The sequence below is a fragment of the Phoenix dactylifera genome, chromosome 1 (genome assembly GCF_051530095.1).
Source record: "Phoenix dactylifera cultivar Ajwa chromosome 1, Ajwa_hap1_PhDact_Kaust_v1.1, whole genome shotgun sequence".
NCBI classification, from domain to species: Eukaryota; Viridiplantae; Streptophyta; class Magnoliopsida; order Arecales; family Arecaceae; genus Phoenix; species Phoenix dactylifera.
The window spans coordinates 9,125,751-9,144,884 of record NC_143190.1 but is presented as its reverse complement, the minus strand read 5'-3'; the positions used below and the strand labels follow the sequence as shown (position 1 = coordinate 9,144,884).

At 39.3% G+C, this 19,134-nt stretch overlaps 3 protein-coding genes across 4 annotated transcripts; 1 reads left to right on the top strand and 2 right to left on the bottom strand.

Annotated features, from left to right (window-relative positions):
• Nucleotides 1-2,112: 2,112 nt before the first annotated feature.
• On the bottom strand, nucleotides 2,113-6,387 carry ARAD1 (Exostosin family protein). The gene is made up of 3 exons (XM_008807758.5): nucleotides 5,349-6,387; nucleotides 3,298-3,663; nucleotides 2,113-2,725 (listed from the first exon to the last, which is right to left on the bottom strand). Exons 1-3 carry the CDS (start codon nucleotides 6,228-6,230, stop codon nucleotides 2,537-2,539), a joined length of 1,437 nt encoding a protein of 478 aa, XP_008805980.2. The 5' UTR covers nucleotides 6,231-6,387; the 3' UTR covers nucleotides 2,113-2,536.
• Nucleotides 6,388-8,273: 1,886 nt separating this feature from the next.
• On the bottom strand, nucleotides 8,274-8,934 carry LOC103718788 (uncharacterized). The gene is made up of 2 exons (XM_008807759.5): nucleotides 8,789-8,934; nucleotides 8,274-8,688 (listed from the first exon to the last, which is right to left on the bottom strand). The coding sequence occupies exons 1-2, from the start codon at nucleotides 8,882-8,884 to the stop codon at nucleotides 8,569-8,571; spliced, it is 216 nt and encodes a 71-aa protein (XP_008805981.2). The 5' UTR covers nucleotides 8,885-8,934; the 3' UTR covers nucleotides 8,274-8,568.
• Nucleotides 8,935-9,080: 146 nt separating this feature from the next.
• SRX (sulfiredoxin) lies at nucleotides 9,081-13,957 on the top strand. 2 transcript variants are annotated; one of them, XM_088720286.1, is made up of 5 exons: nucleotides 9,081-9,238; nucleotides 9,350-9,504; nucleotides 10,869-10,902; nucleotides 11,033-11,126; nucleotides 12,914-13,957. In XM_088720286.1, the coding sequence occupies exons 1-5, from the start codon at nucleotides 9,160-9,162 to the stop codon at nucleotides 12,951-12,953; spliced, it is 402 nt and encodes a 133-aa protein (XP_088576412.1). In that variant the 5' UTR covers nucleotides 9,081-9,159; the 3' UTR covers nucleotides 12,954-13,957. The 2 variants fall into 2 exon arrangements, with proteins under 2 accessions (XP_088576412.1, XP_088576418.1); XM_088720292.1 differs by lacking the exon at nucleotides 12,914-13,957 and adding an exon at nucleotides 11,218-11,469.
• The last annotated feature ends 5,177 nt before the right edge of the window (nucleotides 13,958-19,134 follow it).

Genomic DNA, 19,134 nt, shown 5'->3' with positions numbered 1-19,134 from the left:
CTAGACTCAGAGCTGTGTGAATAGCCTTTGTATCTAAAAAAAAAAAAAAAATCTTTTCCTAGCACCCCAGCTTGGGCCCCAAAGCATTTTTCCATATAAAATTTAAGGACTTGTGAAAAAAATTGAACTAAATTAAACAGATATATATGATGAAATTCTTTATTCTTTAAATTGCTTCAAAACCTTTGAAGATTTTGGTATGGAAGATTTATTTCTCTTTTAAAGAAAAAAAAAAAAAGAAGAAAGGCGGCACAAGTTCCATGCAAATGCTATTTACAACATCAATCATGAGGCAGAAACAACAATAATACCACAAATGTCCTTAAAAAATCACTTATTCATAGTGATCTAATAAACCATTTTATTATAATCCATATCCACTTGGGCTGCCTATGCCAGCCACTTGAGCCTCTACAAGCTTCTAGTAACTTATTAATGGCCCAAGCCCAAAAACAGTGTGATAACTGAGGAAAAATATATGCAATTGCTTGAACAGCATTTTGAAATTTTAATAAGACTGAATTAGCATGAATTCCTAGAGGAAATTGAGAACCAACTCTTGGATTGACTGTTATTTTACTTTTGGTCATTGCTCATTGAAAATTTAATATCTAATCCTTGATTTTAATGATTATTTTATTACTTAATCTGGTTTTAGAAAAAAGGTATTAATGTGCAAAGAAACAAGAATAATATTTTACAAACCACAAGCCTACCTATGTACGGATATCAATTGGTTAATTTGATAAAGTGATTGAATATTGGATATTAGTGATCTATGTTCAATTCTACTCTCACCTTGAAAGTGGCCAAGCCCCCTTGGATTCTAGTTCTCAGAAAAATGCAAATCAAGCAAAAACTAATCACCAAATGGTAATAAAATGAAGGTCCAAGCAAACTCGATGCCTTTCCTCTACTACTTGGTCTTGTCGTCAAATCTATAAACAATTTCACCTCTGATAACTACAAGCTTAATGCTCATAGGGTAGATAGGAATGCAACAGAAAAGCATAGCAACCCATGATTCGAAAAAATAAAATCTTTGAGACAATAGAAAGTAAATAAGGTTACATAAATGATGGAATGAAAAAGCGATAGATATTTCATCGACTTCACTAGAAGAAAGTCATGTTACGACCAAATTTTAGATAAATAATGAAAAATCTTAACGGTACGTGATAATCGAATTCCGTGGAAATGGTAAAATGGATGAACTAAATCGAAATCCATCTAATAAGCCCTATATGTAATAATACAATTGTTAAATGAACAAAATGGTAATTGTAATGAATATCTCACAAGATCTACATAGGTAGAAGAGGATGGCTTATAACAAAAATACCTGTTTCCTTGACAGTGTATAACATAGAAAGGAAAAGGAATATTGTTATCTTGAAGAAAAGCTTCACATAAGAAAGGCATATGTCATTAAAAGATCAACAATTTAGCAACAGTAAATGGTGTTGAATGTGACCACATGACGGTTTTATATGTGCTACCGATTTACATGAAAACTTGCTTCCCACAAGAGTGGGACTTTTGTGATGTCAAACAAGGACCCTTCAAAGGAAAATGAAGCTGTGGGCATGTCCGTCCATTATCCAATTAAATTTCAAACCTTCAAACACAAAATAACTGATGGAAAAACTAATGCAAGAAAGAGCACTAGAATTTAAAAGTAATTAGCATACTTTATTAGAGAAACAAACCAGCTATGTCTACTTAGACCTCACCTGAACATGGATAGTCAAGTTCCACTTTTTTTATAGCAGCGTATGAACGAGCTCAGCTTTCTCATCTTGGGAAATAAAGAGCCTTCTTAACTGGTGTCTGGATTATGGCAGACACCACGCTGTGACCGAGATGAACCCTGCTTACTCCAATCCAGTTTTAACCTGGCTTGAGAATCCTACCTCCATCTCATGTCAATTGTTACTGAAAGATCTAAAATGCAACACAGAAGGCTGACAGCTGTGTTAATCTGTGAGCCAAGACACAAATAGCTGGGTTGTGCCCCCGAAAGACTGTCTCACTCTAACAGTTTAGTTCTGCCTGAACAGATATGACCACCTTAAATAACAAGAAGTCAAGGACCACATATGATAACTGCAGTAACAGAAGAGCAAAAATGATTTTATTCTACTATACAGGTTCCAAACTCAATCCATTTACCGAAAGCAAGAGTAAGCTGAAAAGACCTACACCTTGCATATTTTATGGTATCAAAGAGAATAAAAATTGAACTCAAGACAAAAAAGAATGAGTAGCCAAAGATGGCTTTCGAATGAATGCTAAAATCCAAAATCTCCCTAATTTCATGCAGATTATCTTTATGTATTACATTGGAAATTAAAGCTATATTGCACTGGACAAGTGCAAGGCATCATGATGATGATGAAAGAATTGCCTCAGCTATACAAAAATGGATAAGCACAAGCAGTAAGACCCGAGCCATGCCGCTCTGAATCTCCAGGAAAGGCTTAATCTTCAAATACATTTCTAGCTTTAGCATAGCAGTAAGACTTGAACCTCCTCATCACCTAGAAATGATAGTCCCATTTTGTCTTGAACATATGCAGGAGCAGTCAAGATCATGTGGGCCCCTCTTGACAAGACGTTTGTCACGGTTGATCATCAATTTTATCAGGGGGAGTTTTGAAGAAACTTGTCGCCATATCTCATTCACTGTTCCATCCGGATCTTCATATTCAAAGTACCGTTTCACCTGAAAATAAGGGTAAAGCCTAAACCTCTAGATCTCAAAATTATGTACTGCATTAATACTTCAATATGTGTTCAATCTGTTAATAGATCTAAGCATAACTCGTCCAACTATAGCATAGAAATAGATCTCAATTAAGCAAAACTAAAAAGGCTGAAGAAAGAAAGTTATCATAATCTAGGTAGTGTAATTTTTCCTCTTTTTTTTTGTACAGCTAACCTAGCTTGTGGCCTTTTAATATTGTTCACCTTGTTCTAAAAGCATTTGACCTCCTTCATATAAACAAATTTCCTAAGCAAAATTTCTGGATAGCAGACATAGAGGTGAGGCATCTAGAGGGGAAGGTTACCACACCAACTCCAAAATAATATATATTGACGACACAATTATCTTCCGTATCCTTGATATACAGATGACCGTGCAACAATTAGTATTATTAATAAATGTTTGAAAAAAATGTTGTGAGAATTCCTTTTTAGATATATTTCTTTGAACAATTGAAAGAACAATCCAGAATGTAAATAACTGAGTAAACAGAATTATAAGATATGACATAGGAACAACATTCTACTTACCATTTTAAGCTCTTGCTGATACCGCAGAATCTTGTCTTTGCTTACTTTTCTGAGCATTTTAGTTAAGTATCCTGGCTTTACAGCTCTTTGTGTATCCACAAATATTGCAATTTTTCCGTAGTCTATGACATCTTCAAAGGGTAACTCAATAGAGTCACTGACTATCACTGGAACACACAAACTCACAATTGCATCAAATAACCTGCAAGCTGAGGGAGTATCTCCAGCAGGATGTAGGCAGAACTTCGATGAATGCATTCCTTGTGTTGCCGTGCGCCGGCTCTCCCGGGACTGTGTACCATGTTTGATGACAACATCCTTCTCACGCTCAAGTATCTGGAAAAGAGTATCACGAACCTTCCCACCCTACTTTGCATAAAGCCAACAGATTATGACAATTTTAACAGATTATAGGTGTAGAGGGATAACATTAGAAGGGTAGTGGTTCAAAAATGTATTTCCAGTTAGACTTCATATCTTGAGAAGTGGTGCCAACAAGTATGATAATGGTTCTAATATTCATTTTTTTTTTATTTAATATATCTTTCAAATTAGGTAGCAGGAAGATAGTACTACAGTGAAAGAAAGCAAATGAGATTCTTGCAATTCAGTTTCTCAGTATATTAAATCACTAGAATAGCAAGTAAGAAGGAGAACTATACATCCATATAGCATGCTCTAGAAGGTCACTTATAATACTTTGTTGTAGTCCTTCCTGTCTAGGCTACTAAGTATTAAGTATATTGCAGGCTCATGAATCATGATGATAACAGGATCAGGACGTACGGTGTAACGTAAACAAGAGTGTGCAGGGAAGCCATACAGGCCATGAAGATATCAATCCTATTCAATAACTTGACTAAGTTCTGGCTTAAATCAATGCAGGATCATAGTCTTCCCTCACGTAGGCAGATGTTTAACAAGGGCATGATAGCCTATTTAAGGATACGGCAAATGACTAACAACTGCAAATATGGATTTAGTCTCAATCTGAAATGTCTTCAATAATAAAATAACAGCACATTGTCGATAGTAAACGCATATAATCTTCATATAAGAAATTTAGAACCAGCAATTAAACTGCATTATTCACCACATTATACTTATTCTATTACTTCTGATATCTATTATAAGAGAGGAATACAAGGAAAATTTAAGATAAATTATAAAAGACCAAAAAGGTAAATATAACAGGGCCCCTTCCTGGTGGAAGTGATATATTTACATATTAGACATCATGATATATTTTATTTCAAACACTAAAATAACTATCTGCATAGTATCTTCAAGAAAAGAATTTCCTGTTAATAGGAGGGAAATCAGTTTTACATATCTCTTCATTTTGATTTGCGGCTTGAATGGCATTGGTTTCTCATTGACTGGATGTAGCATGAAAATAACTTCAAAGAGCAGAGCATTTGAGAAGAAATATAATTTTGATGGTCTGATTATATTCCATTAAAAACAACTCGACAAGTATGATAGAACCACCAGGTTAAGATGGAGATGTGGAACAGGCTGCGAAAATTACAAAAGATTATCCTACTGAGATATACATTTTACCATCTAAAAAAAATGTAGTTAAATTCTCCAAACTTTCTTCATAAGTAGGCTTGCATTTATTAGTTATAATATATGACCCTGGTTCAAGATCATTTATTTTAAGAAAATGATATCACAGAGCATTATGTTCTACAGAATTTGACATTAGAGGGTCTGCTCTAGATGCAAGAACAAACTTACTTCCTTGTAACAATTGTTACTACATCGGCCACTTTTGTAGGGATCCATTGGCCAACAGAAATATAATGTAGATCTATGCATATAATATCGAAAGAACAAGTCAAACTAATTTAGATCGGGAATAAGGAGTTCTAGCAATTGTTTTGATTTATAAATCGTTGGTAAGCATATTTTACCTGAAAATCTTAGAAGACAAACATTATGCGTAGATTAGAAGCTCAGCCGATGTTTCATTCAGGATAGATTGTAAATTATAAAAATATTAGCTAGAATACGACTCGAAAGAAAATAAAAATGCAAACTTTTACCTCCTTACGATAGCGGTTGCCCATGAAGAAGAGCAGCGAGTGCCGGCCCTCAATGCCGATGTCACCTTTATATGGATTGATGCGATGAGAGTATGGCAAGATCACATCTTTGACAAGCGACGCTTGATCCCCCCTCAAGCGGCCAAAATCCGAGACGAGGAGGACGGAATTCCTCACGCGATCGATAACTCTATAAAGAGCATTCGGATCCTGGCAAATGAACACATGGTCCCTCCCCCTGTTCCTCCTCCAATACTCCTGCCCCTCGAGCCACTCCATGAGCTCCTCCTGCATGGCCTCGTCGCTGTAGGCCTTCTCCGGCGCGGCCCCAGCGTTGGCGGCGCGGATCGGGTTGACGATGAGGCTGAGGGAGGAGAAGAAGGGGACGTAGAAGAGGTCGGCGTCGGCGGGGTCGGATACGCGGCGGACGGGGGAGTCGGGGCGGCGATCGGGACGTAGGAGGTCGGAGAAGAGGTACCACTCAGCGGAGTGCTGGTGGCCGGGGTAGCGGAGGGCCCCGTCGGGGGGCGGGGTGGCGCCGGGGTCGCGGGCAAGAAGGTAGCTGCGGATGACTCCGTAGGTGAACTTGCGGGGGAGATCGTGAACGTAGATCTTGGGGACCGGGGGGCGGGCGGCAGCGGCATCGGCGGCGGCGGCGGCGGCGGCGGAGGACGAGGAGGAGGAGGAGAGGGGACCGAGGGAGAGGTCGGCGTGGAGGAGGGAGTAGAGGGCGAAGAGGGAGAGGGCGAAGGCCACGAAGGGCTTGAGGAGGGAGCGGCGGGCCATTCGGGATGGGGCTAGGGTTTTTGGGGTGGAGGGAGAGGGAGAGAGGGACGGGGAGAGGGGCTTCGGCTGCTTTCGGGGCCTGCTCCGGTCGGACATGTCGGTCCGGCTCTCGGCCGGGGAGAGAGAGCGGCGCACGGTAGACTCGCGAGACGGGGTTCGTTAATAGTACCGTTAAAGAGAGGAGAGGGAGGACGGTATACCGTACACCGGAAGGGAGATTCGAACCGGCTGGATCGGCTCGGTTCAGGAAGGCAGGATTAAAATACAGAGATGGATATAAAACGAGAGAAAAAATTAAAGTCGGCATCCTTTACGGAGATCGAAGGACTGCCGACTTTACACACAGAATGGGCATTCCGGTTGCCGACTATACTTTTGCTGCTTCAAAACTATCTTGAATTTTAATTAAGGCGATCATCATAAACTTACTTCTCCTTGCTGCTCCATTTAAGTGAGCAACCTTTTTTTTGGAGATAGAGTTATAGATTATGTTGGTAACAACTTGAATTTTTTCAAAACTTGCATGAAGTATCTAGAGAAATATTACTTCTTTCATCTTTTTTTCTATTTGCGTAAGTCGCTTAGAAAATATAGGTTCCATGGTTAGCTTAAGGCTTCATTTGGTTGGGATATATATGAAGATTACGGAGTAATTTGTTGACTCCTAGCAATTATTTATCTAAAAAAATAATTATGGAGAAAAATAATTTTTATCGTATTTGGTTGGTAAAAAAAATACTTTAAAAAATAGCATCAAAAAAAGATTGATACATTTGATTCGAGATAATAATATATTGGAATATTATCAAATTTTTAATAATAATTTGAATAAACAGTTCAAGCAACAACATTTTTGTTTAGTCCATTTGTTAGATATTTATGGCTCACTTGCATAAACATGGTAATATTGGCTATTTCGAATATTGAAATATATTTACATAAGTTAATAAATATTTTTAAACTAATTATATATATATTAGAAAATATATCTCTTATTATTATAAATAAATTTTAGTATGTTTTGTATATAAATAAATATATTTATTATTAATAAATCCTATGTTAGATTAAATGATAATTAATAAATATATGCTAATTATTTGGTAACATTTTATATTTAATAATAAATATATTAATATATTAAATATATTATTTTATAAAATATTATTAAATAATATATTGATATATTTATAATATATTTATATAATTAAAATTAATTATATAATATAACTAACACAATACTAACATAATATAAGTAATGGTATTTCCCTCAAGAAATAATATTTTTGGATTACCTCTACTGAGTAATCTGGCACAAAAAAATAAATACCACCCTCTGATGGTATTTGTTTTACCTTGCCTCTCAGAAAAATAGACATCGAATCCACTATTTATTTTACTATCTCTCTCATCCACTTTTTTTATCAAATATAGTAGTCTGATATGGAATTTATTTTTTCATGCAAAATTACCTCCAACCAAATAGGCCTAAGTGAACACAATTGAATTATGATAACTAGCACTACCATGAAGTGCAGCGAGAAGTTGTAAATCAAATCTGAAGATCATATACCAGCCATGCATAGATTTTGATTGCCAACACAGTGAAGATTGCTGCTTAACCTGCTTTTCGGTTCTACTTTGGTTTAATCAGCTTCTAATTTTGCAGGTATAAGATAACTTCTCATGTAGAGATTTCAAACCTCTCTTTGAAAGAGAATGACTTGTATGGAATGGAGTATAGCATTAATAATCCAGTGGAAAACACTCTCGAGTGTGGCTGCGAGCCTTATTAACCAGTTGAATGATTACTTAGCATGCTTAAAAGTTAAATATAGCTGTGATCATAGAAGGCATCCATCCTTGGCTGCAAATTATAAATAGCTTTTAGAGGTAGGAGTAGTCCCAATTATCTTTTGCACAAACTTGAGCAAGATTCAATCAGGAAATGCCACTAGCAGACTCTTCATTGAAGTTCCTAAGTCATTGCGTTATATAGACCTCGAGCCTCATAGATTTGCTTTCAGGATATTTGTCAAAACAACTAAATGTTATTAAGGTAACTTGTCCGACCTCTATGCAAATTAGTTGTTTTCTTTTCATGAAAAAAACATTTCATAGCATTGCAGGAAATCTTAATTACTTTGCATATCATGAAAAGGATATCAGAATTAAGATTAGAAAAATCTATATGTCCAACAGAAATTCATAAATTTCATCCGTAAACCGAATTGTATAGCCTTTAAAGCTGCAGCAATCCACAATTAGGATGATGAGCATGAAAGGTTCCATCCAAGGGGAAATGTAGCTTAATTAGAAAAACCAGGAAAAAAGAAGCAGACAACTTGTTTGTAATTTTTTTTTCCCGTTGGTTCCACAAGAAGAAAAGAAGAACGCTCTCATGGCATCTATAGAAGACTGGAGTTCAATAATATCACTTCCGGGCCTCTTTCTCGGCTTTTCTCTTGGCTCTTCGCTCCCTGGAGCTGGCCGAGGACCGGAATCCACCCCCACTTTCCGTTTCCTCCGAGTCCTCCAAGTCCTTGAAAGACTTCTGTAGTTTACGAGGGAAAAAGACTTGCTCATACGATAGATGGATCAAGCAAGCAAAGAGAGAACAATGGAAGCTGGCTACAGAGATTGGATAAGATTACCTCACGGATCTCTGCGAAGCTAACAGCATAGAATGTCACTGCGGCAACTGCTACGATTCCCAGAATGGGCACAGCCATTTGAGCTGCTCCTTCCATTTCGAAGCTATCGAAAGCTCCTCTCTTTGATGGCCACCCAAGTTTCCTGGGCTCTTATCTCGTTCCCTGGAGGCTGGCCCACCAGAAACTGCCACGCCGTCGCCGATGCATGCGGTCGCAGATGGGCCGGCCATGCGGCCCACGCCTGCCGTGAGCGATCCGAACTCTTCGTTGATGGCACTACTGCTTTCGTCCCGATTTATAAGCAAGAAAATTTCTCTTATATTTTTCCTCTGCCCACCGGAGAGGAGGAGGAGGAGAAGGAGAAGGAGAGGATGGCGAACTTTTCGCTGCATCTCTCCCACACCCTCAGCAGCAGCTGCTCCTTGCGCCCGATCAAAGCTTCCGCTAATGGTACCTCCCTATGAGAAACATTAGCTTTTTTGAGGGATTTTTTGGTGATAAGTTATGAAATTTTTATGAAAGCTGAAGTCCGTTGGTGATCTCTGTTAATTTTCTTTTCAGGGGTTCCTTTCTCGAAGCCCAAATCGGGAGGGCCTGCGATTCTTGAACTGCCTCTCGAGAAGATTAGGAGGCCTCTGATGCGCACCCGGGCGAATGATCCGGAGAAGGTGAAGGACCTCATGGAGAGCATCAAACAAATAGGGCTTCAGGAACCTGTAAGTTTGGATATCTTATACACCCTGAAACTCTGTTAACAAGCAAAAAGAGAAGGAAAATCCAGAAAAATCTCGGAGGTTACCTTTGTTAAATAATTGATTTTCGTAGATTTGTTTGTACTTGTATACATCTGGTACTATTTGCAGCAAATTTGTAAATATATATATATATATATATATATTCCGGTCCAAATGAACTTGGAAACTTGGAAAGATACAAATAGAACAATTTGAACTATAGTACATTTAAAGCACAATTTTGGGACTGTTCTTTGGTGTCCATACAAAGATAACTATTTGGGAGATCTAGATTGTCCTTTCCTCCGAGGATTTTAAGTTTAATCTTGTCTTTCAAAGAGATATTAAAAAAAGAAATGCTAGAGTTTAGACAAGATCTTTTTCCTTTTTTTTTTCCTTCCCAAATGTCTTTCCTATGTCCATTTTCTAGTTGCTTTATGGATCACTAAAGGCTTATCCTGTGATCATTTTATGTTCGCATTACTCCCTTAAGAATCGTGTTTGTCCTTTTCATCAAGTTTGTTTATAAAAAAAGAAATCTTAAAAAAAAGTCAGATAAGTAATTTCATTCCCTTTTTTTTCCTTATTGCTGTATGTGCATCCACAAGCTTGCGATAACATTTTAAATTACTTCAAGCCTACCTATATGTTTAGTTCAGGTTGAAGTCACATTTTATTGAATTCTGCTGATTACATCGCTTTTGCTATAGTTTACCTTGTTTTGACTCACTTAGAGGTTTTGGCAATTCTCTTTGCAAGGAGCTTAGTCTCTTTGCAAGGTCCCATGCATTGCATCGAACCTAAATTAAAGCACACCTTGATCAGTAGCAAGTATTACCCATAAAAAAGAAACAGTATTCCTAGAACTGCACAAATAGTTTTTGAACATTTATTGGCAGAACCTCTCTTTTATTGCTAATCTGCTGTGACGGCAAAAGTAACTAGCATTTTTTTTGAAGAAAACCAGTGTATACCAGCAAAAAACTTTGTTTAGGAGGAATTATTTTATAAGAAGTTACTGTTTATCATTACTACATGTAGAGTATTACACTTCTGGAAGATTTTTTTAAGAATGGTTTTAGTTTTAATTGGAGAAAATGTTGAAGTAGATAAGACCTTGGCACAGTTTAGTTAGAGAAGACTGATGGATGATGATGATGATTGATTGATCAAAATAACAGAGAACAAACCCTTCTGTACTTTGTAATGTGCATATAGGCATTTATTACACAAAATGCATCTGTGTTTGTATTTAGCTTTTGTTTTTTAAACTATTTACCATTTGTTAAATTCAGATCATTCATATGATAACAGGCATAGTCATTTTAATTTATGTACTTATGCAGATTGATGTGCTAGAGGTGGATGGAGTTTACTATGGTGCGTGCTCCTTGACTTTTGCAAAAGCAAATACAATACTTGTGTGTTATTTATATTACTTTTCCTTGCAATGCTAATATGACCTTATTTTTATCATGTTAGCATCTCTGAGCACAACTCTCCTTTGCAGGCTTTTCTGGATGTCACCGCTTTGAGGCTCATCAGCGCCTCGGTCTCCCAACTATTCGATGTAAAATCCGACGTGGGACAAAAGAGACTTTAAGGTTAGTTGCTTCTACAAAGTTCTTTGTATCATCTTTGAAATTATTATGTTGCCTAGTTTTTATGTCAAAAAATATCTATCTTTTATTTCAGGCATCATATGCGATGATTGAGAGAGTTGATTCTATTTTTCCTTTGATGTATGCTGAATAAGGTCCTATGTAGGAGTTTCTATTATTTGCCTTCTTTGTTTTAATAAAGTCCATGTCCCTATATATATTTTGTAATGATGTGCTGCATTTTGTTGCAGCAAATGTGATATAACATTCAATAGAAACAATATTTTTGTAACATAAATTCACAATTTAAGCCAACAAATGTGAAATGAGTAATTGTCTTCTTCTTCTTCTTCTTCTTCTTTTTTGGGGGGTGGGGGGGGGGGGGGGGTGTTATAGATCACCTGTTATTACATCCAAACTCCTGCTTTAATCAGAATCCCCTCTAGGGAGGGCAGTCCCATTTGCTGAAAGAACGCTCAAAAGAAATCCATCACAAGATGTAAAAACTAAATTCAGCTCTGCTTTCGATCAGTTGGGTCTTCATCGTCCTTGTGCATAGGATCCTTGATGTATTCTCCTGGAAAGATTGCTAAAATTGGTTTGGTCTGTCAGTTTCCTCTATTTTCTTCAGAATTTCTAGGTAGGATATTTATATCCTTAATTATGAACAGATAGATTTCCATATGCTTAATTTACGATTGATTGTGGTTATGTAGGGTGTCCCGTTTCTGGTTTCTTGGTCTCGGTGTATCAAGAAGTGCCTTTTTGAACTAGTCTATGTTGTGTTTTTTGTGACAAAGGAAGAAAAACATCTTCTGAAGGAGGTTATCACTGTCTTGGTGATTATTGGGAGGTCCTACTACTCCTACTCCACACGCTGTGACCATGCAACAAAAAGAAACTAGGTTTAGGAGATTGGGTTTGTATAGTTGATTGGTGAGTCATGCTTGACCTGGAAATCACTTGCACCCCTAGTTTGTCCATGGATGTTACTATGTGAACCAATCATTCAAAATTCAGATGGGGTTGTATGAAAAGTATTTCATAAATTCAAGTTGCATGCCATAGTAAGGGGTTCATATAAAAAGTTAAAATTTGCTTGGCTACAAAATTTTCTAAACAATGAATTAATGCATTCATCACTTAAGTGTTTGTAGTCACTGATAAGTAAAAAGGTCTTGCATCAATCTGCAATTAGTAAGATACCTGAGGTGTTTTCATAAATTTCTAGTCACTGAGGACTTTTGGCATGGTTCATCTAAAGTAAACATGGCTAAATAATAGTTTGCAAGAAAATAGGATGTCAACAATCAACAATTATAAGACATCCTCAAGTGAATTGCATGCAGAAATCTACTTGAAGTAAACGTAAAGTGCAAATTTAGTCTGAAATAAAAATAGGGTGTTTTTCCATTTGACAAAGGTTTTGTGGAATCATGGGTGCATTCCCCACCATAAAATATTGAGTTATATATTTGTAGATCAAAGGAAGTTGCGTATATTACGCAGTTCTAGTTTGTGCAGGTGTTTTAAATGGCCTGTTCTGCCTAAGACACAAGACACTAGAATGCACAGCCAAATAATTGCTATTGTAGAAACATATTTTAGATGCTTATATTATTGTATTTTTTAAGAAAATATAAATACCATAAGCACACAAATTCTCACTAATGGGAATTCTTAAAGCTCACAGCACTGTAGGTTTTATCTTTATAGTCAATATACATGACAAACCATATCCCTGTACTTGCTCTCAAGGTAGCTAATAAGGAATCTATGTGCTCCAACAGAGTCCAGAGAGATCTTCTGAAGGGCATGTGTGAACTCTAGCATTGTTTCATAAGGTGCCATCTTGTCTTTGACCAGCTCAGGGTCCACAAATGCAGCCATATATGGAGTATAGAAGTGGTGTTCTTTCTTTGTCAACAACCTCCTCAAATGCCATGGACTCTCCCCCTTAATAAAGGGCAAAGCATTTGGAATACCCTTCCTAAGCCCATCATCTAATATGCTTAAGTTCTTTATGTACTTCTTTGTTTCGTTTCTTGTGCCTCTCATTGAGAAAAAAGAATAGGAAATATAGGACAAAGTAACCACAAGAACAATGTACCGCTACAGAAACAACAGCTTAAAAAAATTAAAAAACACTACATCATGTGTAAACAAGGAAAATCTAGATTGATAGCAAAAACCATGCAATACAATTTGTATCTTTGGTGCATCAAATTCTGGATCCCATTGTCTACACGTGATAAACTATCTTATACTTATTTTGACCAAGCCTATTTTGGACCAGATGGTACAAACTTGTGCCTGCGCATTTGGTATCCTACCTGCTTGATTCTAGCATGAATTGCCCTACATTTTGGTTTAAATGTTTAAATTGCATTTTGTAATTTTGTGAGACCAATCATTTTTTTAATAATGAAATATGTGGATAATTGAAGTTTCTTGAAATTTCATATGGTAGAATCAGATGGAAACTTAGGAACCAGCTACTGAAAGCAATAAAAAAAAAAACTAGTGAATTGCTCAAATTCTTATAATCAATATAGTAGGATTAAGCACATGTGATGTTCTAGGATGTCAAGCATGTTTGGTAGCGATGTATTTGCAGATAGCTTTCCTCATCATGAAATTACAAAGCTTAGGCAGTATTTTTCTTATTAAGAACATATTAGGAGGCTATGCATGAAACTCTTTACCTTTGACCTAGCAGTTGTAGTCAAAGAAGACAAATTGTTAAAACAAATTATAACTGCTGCTCATATTATATAGTAGAAGTCAAGGGAAAGACCTAGATCCATAAAACGGAAAGATTGTACCTCTAAAAATGAGTGCACACAATTAGCTCATGGATTTGATTGTCTACATTTTTTTTAGCTTTTTAGCTAAGACGGGCATTTCACAGCATGAATACATCAAAAAAAAATCAAGAAGTAAGAAGGCCCGAAAAGCCCTCAGAGCAAGCATCACATCGGTCCAAAGCGCCATAAAGGAGGTCATCCAATTTGTGGCTCCATTCGCCTGCTAGTAGATCTGCCTCGCCACAAAACAAGTGCTCCCTCTCATCAGGCTCCAAATGTACTGAAATAGGGGTTGAGTACCCATCTCCCCAGCCCACCCTAGATCCAACCAATTACAATAGTAGAGTCACCCACAATCTCTTAGAATGTGCCAAGCGTAGCTAACACCAGCCCAAGCAGCCCTTATCTCCGCTTCTAAAATCGAGGTATCGAAAATCGAGCTATCACCAGATGCTATGACTCCGTAGTCCAGGCCTCTAATCTCAAATCTTGAAAAGTGACCCATTCTTTCTGCAAAATCCCCTAGAGCTCTTGAAGTCTGGTTATCAATCCAAACCTAAATCAAAACTTGATTAGAAAAAATCAGTCCCAAAATAGGAAGTTTGATGTTGGATATTTGTTGTATTTAACCCAAAGCCAACATGTTTACTCGTAGGCCACTCCCTAGAGCCCGAGGGCTTGATGAACTATGGCACAGAAGGAGTTGAGCCGAGAACCATGCAGCTCTATTTCCTTAACCTTTGCCATGTCCAAAAATTGCTCGCCTTTTCTTCTTTTTTTTTGTTTGCGAATGCGGGTATTTCATACATTACGAGTACGGATACATCCAATGAAATCAATAAACAACAAGTCACGAAGTACCTTGTGCAACTCTCCCTCCTCGGCCCACAGGGTGCCTCCTGAGTGGCTGGCCATATATGCAGTCACTCAGTCCGCTGCCCCATTGGCCTCTCGGAACATATGCTGAGCTTGAAAGTCCATGCCATCTCTAAACATCGTCCAAATATCTCGAAGCAGAGAGTGTCCCCCTCCACCACCATGAGGGCCCCCTTGTCTCCGAGTCGCCCTCTAATATGATCGAGCTAGCTAAAGCACTCGCCGCGCATGACACAGGTCGGCTCGGGACGCCCGCAACTTTGATCCAGAAACCGAGATGTCGAAGATCTGACAACCACCGGCAACCACCAGTAGCCACCATCCGAGAGTTCGGGCCCCTGATAACAAATCCGACACCTCCTCTCTTGCCTTCGTCCAAAATGAAACTTTCAAAGTTGACCTTAAGAAAACTCGAGGGTGGGGGCTCCGAGGTAAAAAATACCATATAGGGCACTGCCTGAGCAGAATAGGGGCCCTAGGTGTCCGAAGCTGTCAAAAGCCCATGACGTAAACTTGCATGAGTAATCTCTGCTGCCTGTGCTCGGGCGCGCTCCACCACGAACCTCGGGAACAGACTGTGCTCGCTAAAAGTCTGAGCATTCCTTGCCAGCCATATGTGGTAAGCTGTGCAACTCGCTCCAATGGCCATCCGGCGCATCTGAGGGATACCGGACCACCGATAGATCACTTGTAGGAAAGAGTCCCTCCAACTCCAAGCATCCTGCGGGACCGCTGCAAGTCTCCAGACCCCCCTCGCCCACATGCACTAGAATAGCACGGGATCCACCATCTCGTCCACACGACACTCAGAACATTGGGGGGAATGCTCAACCCTCGACTGCTTGGCACCGATCTCGTTGGCAGGCGCTCCCAGGCCAACTTCTAGAGGAATAAGGCAATCCTTGGGTGGAGTCCGAATCTCCAGATCCAATCGCATTCCGGACTCGGCTTGTGTTCCTGTTGGAGGAATCGAAGAACATCCCCTATCCTAACACTGGCTCTGCATGAAGTGCTCCAACCCTGACATTTGGGCCCGCAGATCCCAGGACCAGGAGCGATCGAACCTGTTCTACTAAGTGCTCACCAAACAACTAGCCAAGTCTATCCCCATCTCACTCCGCCTCCTCAGGCCTAAGGAGGTCGCAAACCCAGAGTTCATCTGCCGCCTCAGCACTAATCATAGTTGGCCAGAGTCGCAAGGGGTCCTCCACCACATCGATTTTCTGTCCGTCACCAATCAACCATCTAGTATTCGCCAAGGCAGTAGGCAAATACCTCCCTATCTCTCACTACATGTGAGAACATCTCCGGTTGCTCGGAGCCACCCTATCAGTCGCCACTCAGCCATATCTAGCCACCATGATTTGACTCCAGAAGCCCTGCGGCTCAAGGATATTCTTTACCGCATGACGAGCAATGAGCGCCTCGCGCCTCTCTAGAAGGGATTGCACCCTCAGGCCTCCCTCGCGTAACAACATACAGACTCTCTCCTAGGCTACCAAATGCACCTCGTAGTCCCCACCGTGCGTGCCCTACAAAAAACTTCGAAGTAGCCGCTCAATCCTCATCAACATTGTCTTCGGGATGACAGTGTTGGCCGTAAGATAAATAGGCATGGAGCACAAAATTGACATGACTAGTGTCAATCTGCCCATCATGGAGAGGGATAACGCCCTCTAGCCTGCCCTAAATCTGCTGCACCAGCCCTGAACACTCCAACACTTGCAGCCTTCTCCCTGAGATGGGAACCTCTAGATAACTCCACGTCCCCTCCTGCTACTGCATCTCCAGGATCGCTCTGATCTTCCGCCGCTCCCTCCGATCCGTGCTCGGACTGAAGGCGATGGCCAATTTTTGGAAGTTCACTCTCTGCTCGAAGGCTGCACAATAATCCGCCAACACTCTCTTGAGGGCTCGCGCGTTTCTAGCCCTCGCCCTGGCTGGTAGGAGGCAGTCATTTGCAAACAGTAGATGAGACAGCAGTCAGGTGCCAGGGGCTAGAATATAGGCTGCCAGCTCCTGAGACCCACAAGCTACCTACAAAGCACGAGAAGCACATTAGAGCAAATGATGAATAAATATGGGGACAGAGGACACCTCTGTCGAAGCCCCATAGTAGACTGGGAAAAAGGCGACGACGTGCCGTTGACCGGAATGGAGAAGCTCGACCCCTGCACACAGTCTAACACCCAGCCGATCCAGATCTTATGGAAGCCGAAACTTTCCAATGCTCGCTTAAGGAAGCTCTACGGGATTCTATCATAAACTCGCTCTATGTTTAGCTAGACCGCCATCAAGCTTCGCCGCTTCGAAACCTGCTTTTTCCTTTTACCAACTCCGATTGTCTCTTAAATTTACAAGCAGCCACTCTGTTTATAGACAGTTATACTGCAATCCAATTTGCAGGGGTTTCCTAAAGCTTGTGCATGTCAGTACTTTGAACAGTTTCTAATAAAGTTGACATCATAGTTGCAAAGCTAGTGAAAATTTGGCCGATGGAATACAAGAATTTCCTACAACTAGAATTGCAGAATATTCATTATCTCATATAATAGAATTTTCCTAGAGCCAGAGCGGCAGAGAAGGGAGGTCAACAAAGGTTAGCCCATTGTAGTCAATGCTCGAACCCTTAAATGCTTTGATCTATTCAAATAAAAAAGTAAAATAGAAAAGTATATTTGTAGAAGTGTAATAAATTTTGCACCAGTGAATGCATTTGCATCATAAGATAGTATTATGGTATTGACATTTGTAACTACTAAATGAAGCACATTATAAGAAAGTACAATGGTTTGCTTACTTTTGCAACTAATTAACATGATGATTCTCTTGTATCTTAGTAGAGTACTAGAATGTGGTGTTTAAAAAAAAATACTGTGCTATGAAGGTAGTCAAAAAATTGCATCACATGGCAAGTATCTAGCCAAAAAATTGCACCCAATTCATCCCATTTCAACCAAAAGTACAAGCAAGTATCTAACCTTCCTTCCATAAATCCAATCATGTATTGCCTTTTTTGTATCAAAAGCAGTCGGCCGGAAATCAAATTGAAACCCGGTGCATTTTTTACAACCATTTAAAGAAGTGCATAGTTTCTTCTCCAAAAAGAACCTCTTTAGGCGGAAAAGACATGATATATTTACTTAAACCAGTAGATCCTTGAGCAGATCCCACATTAGCCCTAAGATGTTGGACTGTAACTAAAAAAATAAATGCTTAAGCTTGAGAAGCTTCTAACCTGATGGGCCCGTAAAACTCACCAAGATTAACAGCATTATTGAACTAGACGAAACAACAAGTGATGAAACTAAAGACATATAAAGCACCAAAACTATAAGACAAGAAAGCCTCTCCAAACCATATAAATGCATGGTGAGCCCATGCAAAAGCTTTAGTTAAGATATGCCAAAGTCCACCAAGTATATAAATAGAGTCTAACCATACATGTCCTCCAATTATATCTTCTAGATCGTCAGCACAGCAATCCATCCTTCTTCCTTAAAAGGAGATTTTTGAAAATATCAAAAAATTAATGCTTGGGCTAAGGGTCAAGTTGGTCATGTTTCTTACATCTCTCTCCCCACCCCCCAAAAAAATTGAGTGATGAGACAGCTCTGCACAATCGAAACTTTTCTCAACCATCGGATCGGCCTCTCTTCCTTTTCCCTTTGGATTGTAGTTCATCCCTTATAGAGATTGCTCCCTCGCTTGTATACTTGAGCCTCTTCTATTCGATAATACTTTCTTAACTTATCTAATTGTTCCATTGCATATGGATTCAAGTCGCACTAGTGGCATTGTGCTATGCACATATCTAAAAGCGATGGGAGCTTTCTAAGCTAGAAGAATTTACTTATATTATCTCGCTTTGATATTTCTTTCAACCTCCTTTCTTTTGGGCATGGCCGGGGTGCCATTATCTCTCATCAGCAATTGAATCAATCAAGAATACAAAATAGTATTTATCGCTTTTGACCTATCCCGACTCACTTTCAAGGCAAGCCTGGACTCTCACTTGCTTCCCACTCATCTACGAAAGCAATACTAGACTCAACTTCATACTCGCCTCTCCACTCGTGCCTACTTTCACCAACTACTCTTCCTTTAGTCCTTCCCTGCTTGGCTCTAGCCTTCTTGTTTGGACCTCCACCTCTCAAAGTTCTCACCCCCTGAGTCGCTATGTCTCGTTCATATGAAGCCGATGGATGTGTTGCATCTTTTTGAGTAAATCTTTTTGCCTTAGGCTTTGTCATAGTTCTATTTCGCTTGGGTTGCAGCTGCTCCTTGGTTGTTGGCATCCTTTGGTTCTTGGCTGTGGCACTTCTCTT

Excerpts from the sequence above, each read along its gene's own strand:
- ARAD1 (XM_008807758.5), bottom strand. The coding sequence starts at position 6,230 with ATGTCCGACCGGAGCAGGCCCCGAAAGCAGCCGAAGCCCCTCTCCCCG. Across the intron at positions 3,664-5,348 it reads GCAACCGCTATCGTAAGGAG|GGTGGGAAGGTTCGTGATAC; the intron begins GTAAAAGTTTGC and ends TATGCAAAGTAG. Across the intron at positions 2,726-3,297 it reads ATCAGCAAGAGCTTAAAATG|GTGAAACGGTACTTTGAATA; the intron begins GTAAGTAGAATG and ends CCTTATTTTCAG.
- LOC103718788 (XM_008807759.5), bottom strand. The coding sequence starts at position 8,884 with ATGGAAGGAGCAGCTCAAATGGCTGTGCCCATTCTGGGAATCGTAGCA. Across the intron at positions 8,689-8,788 it reads GCTTCGCAGAGATCCGTGAG|AAGTCTTTCAAGGACTTGGA; the intron begins GTAATCTTATCC and ends CGTAAACTACAG.
- SRX (XM_088720286.1), top strand. The coding sequence starts at position 9,160 with ATGGCGAACTTTTCGCTGCATCTCTCCCACACCCTCAGCAGCAGCTGC. Across the intron at positions 9,239-9,349 it reads GATCAAAGCTTCCGCTAATG|GGGTTCCTTTCTCGAAGCCC; the intron begins GTACCTCCCTAT and ends TTTTCTTTTCAG. Across the intron at positions 11,127-12,913 it reads GGGACAAAAGAGACTTTAAG|AGTCCAGAGAGATCTTCTGA; the intron begins GTTAGTTGCTTC and ends GTGCTCCAACAG.